The sequence below is a fragment of the Syzygium oleosum genome, unplaced genomic scaffold (genome assembly GCF_021117445.2).
Source record: "Syzygium oleosum isolate NSW1041296 unplaced genomic scaffold, Sole_v2.1 Sole_v2.03, whole genome shotgun sequence".
Classification (NCBI taxonomy): domain Eukaryota; kingdom Viridiplantae; phylum Streptophyta; class Magnoliopsida; order Myrtales; family Myrtaceae; genus Syzygium; species Syzygium oleosum.
The window spans coordinates 15,071,790-15,086,442 of record NW_026607487.1 but is presented as its reverse complement, the minus strand read 5'-3'; the positions used below and the strand labels follow the sequence as shown (position 1 = coordinate 15,086,442).

The 14,653-nt window shown below is 41.1% G+C and overlaps 2 protein-coding genes across 2 annotated transcripts; one reads left to right on the top strand and one right to left on the bottom strand.

Annotated features, from left to right (window-relative positions):
• The first annotated feature begins 753 nt into the window (after positions 1-753).
• Positions 754-9,914, top strand: LOC115689794 (uncharacterized). The gene is given in 15 exon segments (XM_056309491.1): positions 754-984; positions 2,827-2,917; positions 3,039-3,123; positions 3,339-3,408; positions 3,786-3,855; positions 5,739-5,808; positions 6,429-6,474; positions 6,567-6,816; positions 6,931-7,136; positions 7,234-7,308; positions 8,066-8,126; positions 8,290-8,370; positions 8,862-8,941; positions 9,525-9,789; positions 9,824-9,914. Coding segments are annotated over 14 exon segments (1,407 nt in total). The 5' UTR covers positions 754-847; the 3' UTR covers positions 9,610-9,789; positions 9,824-9,914.
• A 327-nt stretch (positions 9,915-10,241) lies between these two features.
• LOC115689795 (leucoanthocyanidin reductase-like) lies at positions 10,242-14,140 on the bottom strand. Its single transcript, XM_030615947.2, has 5 exons — positions 13,802-14,140; positions 13,561-13,701; positions 12,979-13,216; positions 10,819-11,022; positions 10,242-10,707 (listed from the first exon to the last, which is right to left on the bottom strand). Exons 1-5 carry the CDS (start codon positions 14,117-14,119, stop codon positions 10,451-10,453), a joined length of 1,158 nt encoding a protein of 385 aa, XP_030471807.1. The 5' UTR covers positions 14,120-14,140; the 3' UTR covers positions 10,242-10,450.
• Positions 14,141-14,653: the final 513 nt, after the last annotated feature.

Here is a 14,653-nt window from a genome sequence, read left to right as displayed (position 1 = left end):
AAAAAAAAAGGCCACAAAAAGATCCTAAATTATGCTCACCGAGATATATTTATCCTGAATTTTTTATTTGTAGTATCAAAAATCACATTTACCCAAAAAAAACTTGTACCAACGTGACATATTTATCGTGTCAAGATGATTTTTCAGCCAAACCAAGGTCGATTTTATTTCATTTGAGCCACGTGGGCGCCGTCATGTCAACACCGTTTGCTTTCCGATATCCATGCATGAAAATTTTTAACGGTTCTCATTGACGAAACTTGAACGGAGGCTAAATGTGCCACACAGATACAAATCTGGGGCCTTTGATGAATTTTTCCCTAAAAATAATCAATATCTAAAAACGGAGTTCGAAAACTAATTTGCCCTCGAAAAAAAGGCAATTTAAGTGGCAAAAAGAAAAGGTAACATGTACATATTTTAAACAATCGACATGTAAACCTTCTAACTAATCTCCTCAATCGATTTTTTCATATATAGGCATATAAAGTCGAAAAGTTCGAATATGGCACGACACGAAAAACCGGGAAAAGCAGCAAATTCATGAGTTTTGCTATTATTACGGAGTAACTGCCCAAATCCTCTCTGTTTTTTTTTTCTTCTTTTTTCTCGTCTTGGGACAGGTGGGCGTCGTCGTAGTGCAGATGATGTAATCATGTCCCACTAACGACTATTCTAACGTGAGAGCAAAGACACAGGGGGTCTTCCCTTCGCTTCGCTTCGCTTCGGTGTCTTCCCCACTCCTTGAAATCTCCGACTAAATTCTCTCTCTCTCTCTCTCTCTCTCTCTCTCTCTCTCTCGCTCTCCGTCTTTCTTGCTCTGTGCGGCGGCGACTGTAGCTCAGGCATGTACACCGACATGAGAGTGATGAGCTGGAGGCGAGTTGCCGAGTCCGCGCAGGCTCTGGTGGCGCACGCTCTGCTCTTCTCCTTCGTCCTCCTCCTCCTCCTCAAGCTCGACCGCTCCGTCCGGCACCCCTGGTGGTCGGTCTCCCTCCCTCCCTCTCTCTCTCTCTCTCTGTCTGCGAATCATTTCCGTTCTCTGTCTTCCTTTTCTTTGCTCTTCTGTTCGGGTCGCCAGCAAGTCGACGAGGGGAAAATTTTAGAATTTTTACTCGACACCCACTACGGGGGTCCACCATCTCCCTGTCCTTCGTTGCTTGCATTTTACGGATGATAAGCCCAAGAGTTGTTTTGCTCGTCTCTCTCTCTCTCTCTCGCTCTCACTTTCTTAGAAATTTGATTTTTTTTTTTTTTATGTTTTGGCTTGACCCATTTCCTGTTTATGTTGCTCGCATTGGTTCTGTTGATGATCGGTTTTAGTATGTTTAAGGTGATGTAGATGCGGTTGTTGGGGTCTTTTGGAAGCTTCCTTAGTTGGGTTTATTCAGGTGCTGCGTTTGTCATTGTCATTCATTGTCTTGGATTTCGCTTTATCGCATGCTTGAGTAACTTTCCCTGTAATGGGTGACCCTGTTCTTTGTTTGGTACTGAAAAATTTGGCAAGAGAGATTGATGTTGGTAGGCATTGGTTGCGTTCTGCCCTTGGGCTGGCACGGTCCCAACGCTAATCAAGTGCCACATTTGGAATGAATGATTCTGCATGGTAAAATATGATTCGCATTTGGGCAAGCGTGAAACAGCCAACAACGCCGAGGACTATCTTGAGTGTAATTTGTTTCCATAAGACCTTTCATGGACAACGAAATTTTTATGCAAGGTGTTGCATTGATGAACTTAAAAGAATTTGAAGTATTTGTTCAACCAAAGAAATTGAATGGGCTCATAATTTGTCAAATGCTGGTCTGATGGCTATGTGGTCATCGGATTCTCCAGAAGTGGAAAGCACAGAGTAAGCTATTGAAAATGGATGAATCACGTCTCAAGGAAAGAAAAGCCTGAATCATGTAGACAATCAAGAAGTCATTACTTGTATGATGCAGTATCTGGAAATTAAAGGCAAATAAAAGCTGATGGATCAATTAGCCTGAATTCGAGGTTTTCGCCTGAGATGTGCCCGTGCGTTAGGAGTAAGGGCCAGTCAATCCCATTTTAGGAGTTGTCCACATGCTTCTACGGAGCTTACGAGTGAGCAAAATCACAGCTTTGGGTAAAACCTCCTGCTCTGCAGAGCGTTAGGAGATTAGTTGGTCATCTTGCATAGGCCATTGGTGTCAATTTAGAATAAACAAAGCCTTACCATTCCGTCTTGGTTTTAAGTTAACAAGTAAAATTGTTCTTGTTCGCGATGCCATGTCTCAGCATTGTCCCCTATTGCTCGTCTTTGAATCTTCTGTTGGCTTTATTGACACATTCTTATCTAATTGCTCGAGCACTCGGATTCTTAGCAATGCTAATTATTCCTTCACAGCCAATTTAATCCCTTGTTCTAGTTACGGATTCATACTAATACCATTTGCTCCCTCTTCTACTCCAAGTGCAAGATCATTTTGTTCCACCTCTTCTTCTTTCTTGCTTGCATGAAAGTGTTTATGGGGTTTAAATGTTACTTGCATCAACGCTCTTTCAGCCGACAGTTTTTTTGTGGGATGAATTCTTCGACACCTATTGCGTCTATATATGTTCATATCTGTTCGACATGTAATGTATGCATGTAAATTTACAGACAGCAGAGCAGTAGATGTATGAATTCCTCCATAACGATATAATTCATTGCATAAAAATTCAAATTTCTTTCTGATGCATTGATTTAATCTTTATTAAGTGGATCATTTGATGTAGGTTATTGTATGGAGCTATCGACAAGAGTGGTTTGTTTGGTTTTTGGTCACTAAATAGTTTTTCTGTTTGGTCATTGTCCTGCAGGGTCATTTTTGCCCCTTTGTGGCTATTTCATGCTGTTGTAGCACGTGGCAGATTCTCCTTACCGGCACCAGCCTTGCCTCATGATCGTCATGTATGACATGTCTTGTGCATTGAATCTTACAAGAACATTTTCTTTTTGAATAGTGTCTCAAATTTCATGAGTCCTACAAGCATGAACGTATTCTGACTTGGTGTCTTATTTTCTTGAACAGTGGGCACCATATCATGCTATCATGGCGACCCCCTTGTTTGTATCTTTTGAATTACTTCTGTGTCTATACCTCGACAGGACCTATGGTATGCAGGAAATGAATATTTTATTTTGTTCACTGTCAACAAAATGATTGGTTTTTCATGGTTTTGCAAGTTGTTCTAGATGGAAACTGTTTGAAGGAATCATTGCACCCATCTCAATTTTTTCCTATTACCAGATATCAGTTGGTTTAATTTTATAGATTTATATATCTTAGAAGACTGACTGACATGTTCTGCAAACTTGAAATATGCTACAGTTGTGGACTTGAAGATTCTCTTTCTTCCCATACTGGCCTTTGAGATTGCAGTCTTGGTTGATAACATCAGGTACTTTTCTTTCAATTGATAATTTCTTTTGTTGACAAAAGGTCAAAGATTATTAAATGTGGTCTTACTTCAAATTAAAAATTTTCATATCCAGTGGCTAACTGGATTGCTCTTTTAGCCCCCAGATTAAGTTAAGTTCTTATAAATCACACAGGCACGTTCTTATGAGAGCTACGTTGGAATACTGTCAGCTCATGCAAAACTATCTTCTAGTTCTTTCAGATGCTTTTAAAAAAGCATCATTTTTTTGTCATGCTTTTAAAAGTACATGAAGAATCGAATATCTGAGTGTCTATAAAAAATCTTTGATCACGGATCCTGGAATTGGTTGATATGGCATTTGCGCTCAAGGTTTAACCATCATCAGTTTGATGCAGGATGTGCAGGGCCTTAATGCCAGGAGATGATGAAAGCCTGACTGACGATGCAATATGGGCCACCCTTCCTGTAAGTTTGTAACCCTTTCATATTCTAATCACGATGCTTGGGGAAAGGTTCTCCATTGACTGCTATGTTTGTTATGCTTGTAGAGTAGCTTGTATTCTTCGTCTTAGAGCTCCTGATGAACCATAAATGTGCTGTATCTTTAAGCTATTTTTTGGGTATAGATCTTCTCATTTACATGTAATTAGCTCATTTATGTTGGCTGTCAAGTGAAATTGGGAGAAACTTTAATTTTGTCTTAGCGGACTTGGGATGTCGCTGCTATTTTTTAATTGTTTCACTGGATGGGTGGCTCATCGTTTTTCTTGATTGAGGCAACAAACCTTTTTGTTTCACCGTTTTTATTTTCTTTTGTTCTCTATTATCGGCAGCAAAAATTCCTCCAATACGTGTGAACCTTCTCCATTCATCCTATCCTTGTAATGTCATGTAATACCCTCATTTATTATGTATGATATGATGTAAAATATCCCCCTCAGATGTTTTCTACTATTCAATCCATCTGGACAATTCTCACTAGCTGAGGAGCGGAAACCATGAAAATTTTTCCAGAAAGCTGGCATTAGTTGGATGTATGGAGGCTTCACACGTTCCCTATCCTTGTGAGATTCATCTAGGATTTATGTTGCTTCTAGCCTTTTAGCTAATTAAGGTGTCCAATAGGGTGAATATCAAAGCTGCTCTCTTTTTTCCTTTCCTATCCTAACAGGGTGTTCTAAAAATCAGACTGCACTAGCCGGTTCAACTGAAACTCCCATAGGTCTGTTCCCTTTGAACTTTCACTTAAACGCAGTAGGTGGAAAACCGGTCTAGATCATCGTCAACCTTGCTTCTATAGTAAAACCTGGCATTGTCATCCACCTATCTCTTGATCTCGGGATCTCTATAGCCAAGGCCACTTATGGAGTTGAATTGTTTTAAGTAAGTTATCTGAATGGAATGCCGATTTAAAAACCCTTTCTGCTCTTTATCCAGTAGTCTCATTGTTATCAACTCGTCATCATCAAAATGCTGATAAACAAGCTTTGGGCAGGAGAGAGAGATAGGGTTTTCACACTACTTTTAGGGTTTTTTATGGATTTTTGCTAGATAAACGGAGGTCTTTAATGGCCTGACCTGTCAAAGAATGGGAGGAAATGGTCTGCTAGGGGGTGAGGAGCATGAGGGTCCTCTCATGGTCTTGTGCATAATCAGGGTTTTATGTCGACGAGATAAGTCATTAAAAAAGGAAAGCCTCCTCAAGTTTAGAACTAGGGAGTAGATTCTTCAAGATTAATTGTTTTCTGCTGGGCTATAATTTATTCTTGGTCGAAGTTCTGCTGAGTGATTATTGAACCATTTCAGCCGGTTGAACCTTGGACCTGCAACTTGATTGTTCCTTGACAGATACTTGTGTGCAAAATGATGGTTGGGAAACGTGTGCTAGATTGGCTATTGAAGATACATTGTGCAACATGATGTGGATTTATTTTCTTTAGTATCTAGCCTGATTGAATTGAGTCACTTGAGGATGTAATATTTGGATATTCTTAAGATTACCTTTGATTGACTGTGCTAATTTTGTTTGTGTGATTGAAAGATGGTGGATGCGATTTTAGTTTTGTTCCAACTCTATTAACCTAGTCTCTTAGTTTCCCCTGTTTTCCCTTAGTCCCACCGAAGTCGTGCTTTTTCCTTGACTTGCTTTCTTGTTCTTTTTTTTTTTTGGTAAAGACTTGCTTTCTTGTTCTTTTGTATTTGATTTTTGAAGAACTACTATTATTGATGATGGGACTTGTGTCTCTTGATAGTCATGCTTCATTAAGCATTTCTTTACCACTTTAGTGATGTATCATCTTTCAACCGGTAGTATATGCTAATTGCTTTTCTCATATTTTTGCTTCTAGCACTTCTGGGTTGCAATATCTATGGTCTTCTGCATTGCTGCAACAACATTTACTCTTCTAAAGCTATGTGGTAATTGGCTTATTTCTCTGCATTAGAACAACTTATGTCCTCCTCTTACAATTGGACTGAAGTGATTCAAGTTCATGGAAATTCATGCCAATGTATACATTATTTCAATTTGTCTTAGTGCTAGTGTTTCTCGACCTATCTCATTGTCATGGGACAAAAATAATGCAGCAAATCATTTTGTCTTCAAATATTATAACGTGTGCTGATTATGTTGGGAGGAATTCCAATCAACGCATTATTACTTGCCCCAATAAAGCCCCTATTTTTTTAATCCCTTATCGGATTTTAATGGTCTTTAACTATTTTGCTTTTTTTGACTTTTTGTTTGCTAAGTTATGGGAACAGTTTTCATCTAACTGAAGTCAGTTGTTTTTGGGACTATACTCGAAGCCTAATCCCACTGAAAAAAGTTTAGCTACTAAGACTACATTCCGATAACTCTTCTGCTCAAAATGTATGACCAGCCTATGTTAGTCATAGTCATCTCTTGGCATCTAGAATCTATATTGCATAGCAGTACATCCTTGGATGATTTTATGCTACAAATCGACATGCTTTAGTATTGAGTATATAAGAGTGCTTTCCAATGATTAATTGGACATATTGCCAACTTCATGCAGGTGATGTTACTGGTCTAACTTGGTGGGATTTATTTATAAATTACGGGTAGAGCTCAGTTAGTTTAGCACTGTAATTGACAAGGTCTCCTTTTCAAGTCCCTTTGCCTGATAAAGTTGATGCTGGGACTTCTTCCACAGAATTGCGGAATGCTTTGCCTTCCTGGTTTGCACTAAGTGGGATAATCCAGCTATTCATGGGCGTTCTTACATAAGAGAAGCGGGTCCATCCTCGATGGCTATCAGATATATTGACTGGGACAGACAGTTAATAGTTTCTTCAGAAGAAGATCAAAATTTCAGAATGTGCAGCAGCTTGCAAGATATAGGAGGCCACATTATGAAAATTCCCATAGTTGTCTTCCAGATCCTTCTGATCATGCGTTTGGAGGTACGTCGTTACATCTTGAGAAGCTCTCAGCTATTCGACATGATACAATATTGTTCTTAGTTGTCATTGGCTATGTGCTGTGCACCTACTAACTCACTTTCTCTTAAATTGTAGGGAACACCTCGTGGTGCTAAGCAAATGCCTCTTCCAGTTGTTTTTGCTCCTCTTCTTCTGGTGCAAGGAGCTGGGCTCTTGTTTGCTGCATATAGATTGATAGAAAAGATTGTCTTTATGTTGCACAGTGGAGCTTGTTCCAGCAATTACTTCCTGATCTCATTGAAAATTCGTGATTGCTTTGGATTTTTGCATCATGGGTCACGGTAATCTTTTAAGTTGGAAAGTATGAAAACCTAATTTATTCGCATAAAGATGCATCTTCTTAAACTTTGATTGACAAGGGTTCAATGATGTTACCAGGTTGTTGGGTTGGTGATCGATAGATGAAGCCAGCCAGCAGGAACGAGCTAGACTTTTCTGCAGTGGCTCTTCTGGGTGTGTATTCCTATTCCATGCAGTCTGTTATCTTTGTAATGTTCTTCATGCACTTGTTTGTTGGTGTTGACTGAGTGACGTGTTGGTTTGTGAGGTTTTTGTTGCACCGATTGTCACTGTTGTCATCACTTTGTGTGGTTGTAACTGCTACAGCATCGCAGTTCCAGAAGCACCTTTAATATGGTTAGATGGACTGATTCCTGACATATAGACCTCTTTTTGCTGTGATTTAGATTACTCACCTTTAGCTTGGATTCTGCAAATTTATTACAAAGATGCTCTTGTAAGTTCAAATTCGCATGGACTCACACAGGTGCAATATCCTCGTGTCTTCACACTAGTTCTAAGGTGGCATTACAAGAAACCCCCCTGTGTGATTTTCAGGCTCTGAGAGTGAAAGCGTCTTATTAGTTGATTTTAATCCAATTGCTTCTGCTAATAATTTGAAATTGTCTTTGCTGGCAAAGCATATACAAGATGAAGAAATGCCTCAAATTGTATTGACACCTTTTAATTTCTTTTTTGTGTTGTTTCCCTAATTCATTGCCTGAACTTTTTCTCATGTATATAGATAGGTATGAACTCACATTCAAGCATGCAGGCCGCCACAGCCACTTACATGTAAACCTCAAAAAACATACATGAATGTGCACCACAACTAACACAAGCTTGTTTGCACATGCATGCTGACTTTTTGTCCCACCCCTCTCCTCCGGGAATAATCTTCTACTTGTTGTTCTTTCCATGTCTTGTTCAGCTACAATACCTTTTCGCCTGATGTTGTGAAGAAGTTGCCTAAGTCAGATCTTGTTAAGGAGGTAAGAAGAGTCTGTTTTCCATGTGATGTAGTCTTACCTGTATCTCATTTTTGTTTTTTCAATTGTAGAATAGTATATTGATTCTTTATGCTACTTTAATAGAATAATATCTATATGTGTGTAGCTTTTTTCTTTTTCATGTTAAAAATTTTGTTGACTTCAGATATGGAGATTACAGGCTGCACTGAGTGAGCAGACAGAAATAACAAAAAGCAGCCAGCAAGAGTATGAGAGACTTCAAAATGTATGTTTTTAGCACCTAGGATGCTTGAGTTTTGTTTTTCACGGCTTTCGCTGAGGGATCAGATGATTGTGTTTTCAATCCAATACTTTATGGTCCAAGTTGATGTTACCATCTTCATTGGCAGTGCAAGTCACTGCATGGCATTTCTGAATGTGTTCTATGCAAGTGTTGGGTAGCAACGATACTACAGAGTGTAGCATGATGAAGAAGATAAATCAACCGAAATGGAAAAAACTGAGTTCACTTGTGTCTCCCTTGAATGAGCCGTGGTCTCTCCAGCACAAATTGATGCTCTTCTGTGTTCGACTCTGCTGCTGATCACTAGGGTCTATGTTCAAAAAAATTGAAAAGAAGTTGTTTATCAAATAATTGGAATTGATGTTCTGGACATAAGATGCTAAATTTTTTGCTTCCAAGTGCCTGAGATATATTCTGTTCAAGATATTCTGGACATACTCCACTTTCACTAATGTAGATGGTGAATTTTGTAGGAAAAGATCCTTTGTAGAGTTTGCTTTGAAGATCAAATCAATGTGGTCATGCTTCCCTGCCGGCATCATGCCCTCTGCAGGTATTTGCTCTTATCGGCCGGCTGCTAGTCATTATATACCAGAGCTTCTAATTAGCAGGCTAGGGGATGATATGTAACTCAGGGTCATTGAGAGATGAGTTGGAAGTTTCGGTTTAGAATGTAAGACATGAGCATGGAAGTTTAGAAGAATCTAAAGTTGGATATGTCTGTTTGTTAACTCCTTGACTCTTAATCTTCTACTCAAAATGACTTCTCCAGCGCTTTAAAATCTCCTGTTCTACTCTGCATCTCCATTTCCTTATCTCTCAAACAAATATATGATCTATCCACCTTCAGATTCTCTCATTTGAAGTAAAAATCTTCCCACATTGAGAATGCATGCAAGGTTCGTGTGGTTTATAACCCCGACCCCACAGTTGTAAAAATCCTCTAGGCTTTTGGAACTGTTGTTTACTGATTTGTGTATCCACATTTCAATGATCGTGTGTCCTTCAATGTGAACTTTTAAGCGGCAAAGAAGAGAAAAATACTTCCCAGCAAATCTTGAGTTTACGCCCGAGCAAACCCGGGATGAGTGTGCCTTTCCGGCGTTGTGACTCTTGTTTGCTGTCATGCTTCGCAGGTCTTGCTGCAACAAGTGTAAGAAGTGTCCCATCTGCCGCGTCCCCATCGAAGGGAGGTTGCCTGTGGCTGTACATGAAGTATAAAATTTTATATCCGTCAACAGACTGGACAATACCAACATCATACCCCCTCGCGCTTGTGATTTTAACGGAGCAAGCGCGATACATTGCGCTGTAGTCCAACTCAAAAATTAAAAAAAACTGTACATATATACACGGGATCATTCTGGACTGGGCGTACATTCTGGGTTTTCCTTTTGTCAGGTAGATTTTACATTCTGGGTTTTCCTTTTGTCAGGTAGATTTTGCATTTCTTATTTGTAGTTCCTAGTCACTTCCGGTTAGTCAATGAATTAAAGGGCCTGAAGATGGCGCAAATTGGCCCTAAAGGCAGAGATTAGTGGGCTAAATTATGTGATTATCTAGTTGGATGGTATATAGGGTTAAATTTAGGTGTGAAGTTCCACAGCTCTACGCAAAGGAGGGGCACGAGCACCGTGATTAATTTATTGATTCGGGAGGTAACACGCTTGAATTGAGGGAAATGAGAGCTTAGACTAGGGTTTGATTTATGGTATATTTAGTTGTCCGTTTTAATCTATGGTTGATGTAGATTAAATAATTTGATTACATGTTAGTGCTGGTTGCCAAAGTTCTCAGATCCCTTTTGGGATTAAGTGGAGACTTTAACAGGAGATAGAGAAGTAAGATTCAAATTGACAAGAACTTAAAATTGACTCCATTTCCGAGTGGTTGTGCACCAGACCCAGAACATGGGATTCTGATAACACAAGTCACATGAACCATGTAAAGCTGCAGACAAGATTTCTTAAACACTTCCTTTCCGGGACAACGTATGAGATCAATGGCAATTTTCTGTTCCACCTAAATCGGGAATAAAAGAACGCTGAGACCGAAAACACGATTATGAACAGGTCGCCGCAATTGCAACGGCCTCCATCACGGGGTTCTGTGCGGTGACTTCTCCTTTGGGATTGACCTTCTTACCCAGCTTGGCGGCGAATTCACTGAAGCACTCGTCGAGTGTGCGGAAGGGTTCTTCCGGGTAGAGACTGGTCACTTCGACGTGGTCGGGGCCATCGATCGAGAAGTTAACTTGACAGCCTTTTATAAAAATGTCGTGAGTGAACGAGGCGACGATGCTTTGCGGTATGCAATTCTCTACATCAAAGTGAGCTAGTAAGGTCTTCTTTTAATCAACATTTCACTTAACCAATTGAAATCTTCTAATTGCACGTTTGGGGGCATTGTTAACTAGGGGTAAGTTTGTACCTGCGGCAGCAGATAAGAGGTCATCTTCGGTGATGGTGATGCGAGGGAGGGTGCGCCCGATCTTCGTCTCCCACAAGGCCGCGAGCTCGTTGATGTTGTACTTGTTGCAAGGCGGTCGGAAATGCACCGACTTGTTCAGCGCCCTGTCGTCGTCCACCGTCTTCATGGTGAACTTCCCGATGTCGGTCCCAGCAACAAAATAAGCTGCAAAAAGCATCCAAAACATATAACCTTCTTAGCTGAGTTGATTGCGTGCAAGAAATTTGACATGTGAACCACCTACCATTTGATTTTGCTCATTAGTTATGATCATGAAAGGTTTTTCGAGGCTAAGATATATATAAAACACGTTTCTAGGTCTTATCCAGTGATCATGTCAACTGGCCTGCTGACTAACTTAAGCTGCGGGCAGTTGGAAAGCAAACGAATAATCTGCTTATATTGGCGCTTTGGGAAGTTGGTGAACTGCAGCTGAAGAACGAACGATTAGTTTTTCTACTTCTCCACCGTTCGATATTATGTGAACCGGGTATTGGCGCGTCACCGCTCCAAAAATCAAACTACAATCCTAAGAAAAGGGTTGCCTCAAAGATCTCTAGGGCCCGTTCGATACGACTTTCTCCAGCAAACAACTTCAGCCGTGAAAGCTGAATGTGGTTGGAAGCATCTGAGACTTAAGAAGCGTGCATTCTTCTCCTACCACTTTCTCCTGCACTTATCCATATTTTCTCATTGTGAATAGATAAATGTTTTATAGATCTCAAGCTGGGATGGGAAGCTACCGCATGCCTAACTACAAGTCAAAAGATCTCATAGCTTCATATTCACTCCATCTATCTAACATGATGATGCTCGGGATGTCTGTCAAACCCGTACGGCATTACACTCATTCGACCTGGACGTGGGCGAGCGTCAGGTTTACGCAAGTGTCGTGTGCTAAATTTTGGCATTCTAGATGGCATAATCTTTCATTATAGAAAGAAAAAAAATCATTGACTAATAACGCTAACCACTACGACCGATATTCACCCTGTCGGCTCGTTCTCCTACGTCGCCTTAACGGAAGAAAGGCCAACAAGACAACACCACACGTTATGTGATCCTCCTCGTACGGCACGAGGGCACATGCACATTGGGATGGAAAAAACCCTCCAAGATGCTGTTGATTCATGCGAGCCTAGTTTAGTGCCGCCCCGGATTTCGTCAATGGCTACTTTAGAGGGACTTGTTAATAAGTTAATCGAAGAAAGCTTTACAGTGTTCAATGTACTTGATTGCGTGGTCCAAATTAATACCTCAAAAGTGAAATTATGTTAAATAAGGTAAATTTAATCCGTGTCTCCTAACACACGTTAACACTTCCTTGACATGACATCCTTTGATTATTCCGCTCGAGCCTAACATTGTCGTTTAATAGACCGGCATATTTGACCGTGCTTAAAAGGGCGAGTCTCCATCCATGTCTCTTTCCTCTAAACGTTTCGTGCAAGTATCCAAATAAAGCCTGCCTACCTAAGTCCCTAAGTCATAATTTTATCAACGACTATAGATTGACACGTGGCAGGAACACAGCCCAGCCCCCCCCCCCCCCAACCGCATACACACTTTCATAGATGTTTATCATAGATAGTACATTGATATATAAATTGTTAATGCAATTCATGATGGTGATATTGTCCACTTTAATAGATGTAATAGAATAAGATACTTGTAACCTAACTTAACTATAATTTGATAATACTTCTCTCTTTTGTATTTGGGGTGATTGATTGCGACCGTTATGTAATTTGTAATCTTTTTACAAATCGTTGACTTCAAATAATGTTAAAGTAAGAACGGGATTCAAAATTTATGAGAAAATGTTTGGAATCTTACTTTCGGCGGGATGGGGCTCCGTTGCTCCGTGTGAGCTGCCCCGTCCCCCCTGATGCGCCCTTGAATCACAGAGCAAATGCCGCGGGTGGGGATGGGCCGGCTCGCCACCCATCCCTTATAAGTGACTATTCGCCAAAGTACCAAGTTTTTTCAAGAAAGTCGACCCTACTTTGACCCGGTCCATACCCTTGACAGTCCGCCTGGCCGGCTCCTTTTTATAAATGACCATTTGCCACATGCTAAGTTCTCGTGTGAAAGTCGACCCTACTTTAATGAGATGCATACCTTTGACGGTCCCATCGCCGTAGATTTGGAACTGGTCCAGCGGAGGGAGCACCTCGGAAGGGTGACGGTTGTCGTAGTAGGGCCAAGAGGCGATGGAGTTGCAGCAGATGTAGGTGTAAGGCAAGCGATGATCCTCTACCAACCGCCTGACCTTGCGCTTTTCTATGTACATGGTGAGGCCCGGCTCCACTGGATCAGCCCTGTCCACATCGTGCCCGAACTCCGACGGCAGAAATCTCTGAAAATCACAGGAGGGAAACATTCATTTCGCCAACCCACCAAACGCCACATACACATTTCCCAACTCATAAGGCAATAAATGATATCAATTATCAAATATCTCGATCTTTTCATTGAAAATGCTAAGCACGGACAATATAATATCTAAAATACCAATTATGCATATGACTACAAAGAAGCTGATGGATTAAAAGTCGCAAAACTTGCCTATTTGGGTCCATGCAATAAATGATATGTGAGGAAAAAGAACGCATTTTACAGTGACATTGACGTATATAAAGGTACTTTAGTGCATAATATGCTAATTTGGGTACTTAAATCAAGGATCTTTTTTGTGCAAACCTTGACGGTACCAACAGCTTTGATGGCCTTCACCAAAGGGAGTTGATCCAAGATGTCCGGGCCACCGACAGCCGAGATCACGACCTCTATCTCGTGCTCCTTGAGTATTTCCTCCATGTGACTCTTGTCGTTCATCAAACCCTGACAAATTCTCAACCAAAAGAGAGAAGACCAAAAATTAGAGGGGTTCTTCGGATGCCGTTTGGTGTTTCTTTCTTTCTGATCAGACGCCGAATCTTACATGCAGGACGATCGCGCCCTTCTTCTGCAGAATCTCGACGGCGCTCGCCCTGGAGGGGCTGCTCGGGCCTGGCCTGACGAGGACGTACGTCGGCCGGCCCGCTTGGATGCTCGCCTCCGTGATGAACCGGCCGATGAAACCGGTCGCGCCGACGATGAGGACCCGGCCCCGGGCTGATGTCGGTGCGGTCATGGTCGGAAGCCGTGGAGACTCGGGTCTGGTTCCTCGCGGAGAGTGTACGAGTGAGACCGAGGTGGTACGAGAGCACGAGGGTGTTTGGTCTCTCAATTCTTGTTGTTGGGTCAGAGAGGAGAACATGGTGTTAATATAGTGAGGCTGCAGTGGCCCGGGGGGGGGTTGGGGTGTGGTGGAAGGGGATTGATGCGCGAGCTCATCTTTGTTCACACATATGGTCGTGTTCCACCTACCTGTCAACAAAGAAAAGCATGCCCTAGTTGTTTGCTGTAGATCTCCATCCTCGAATGATGCTCGAGATTTCGACCCCTTTAATAAAATGAATTACTAGATGATGTGACATAATCATTTGTTGAATGCTAGAATGAGACGCATCTTCTTTGGTCGAAAAGCGAGACCCATCTTCTTTGTTCTGTCGTTTATCATCTATTGTCTTTTGTTGAATTAAATTTTGTGAACGATCTTCGTACGCATCAGCGCGCACACAATTACTGCCGGACGTTTTAATTATGTCAATGGGGAAAATTATCCAGAAAAACCTAAATTTATTATGTGGCTATTAATTCGGTGCTAAACTTTTCAATTATAACAATTTAATCCTAAGTTTTTTGATGATTTGTCAATTTAGTCATTTCGGTCAATTTTAACTGAAAATCG

Coding starts and splice junctions, on each gene's coding strand:
- LOC115689795 (XM_030615947.2), bottom strand. CDS start 14,119: ATGTTCTCCTCTCTGACCCAACAACAAGAATTGAGAGACCAAACACCC. Junction 13,217..13,560: donor AAGCTGTTGGTACCGTCAAG/GTTTGCACAAAA, acceptor TGTGATTTTCAG/AGATTTCTGCCGTCGGAGTT. Junction 10,708..10,818: donor CCTCTTATCTGCTGCCGCAG/GTACAAACTTAC, acceptor ACTTTGATGTAG/AGAATTGCATACCGCAAAGC.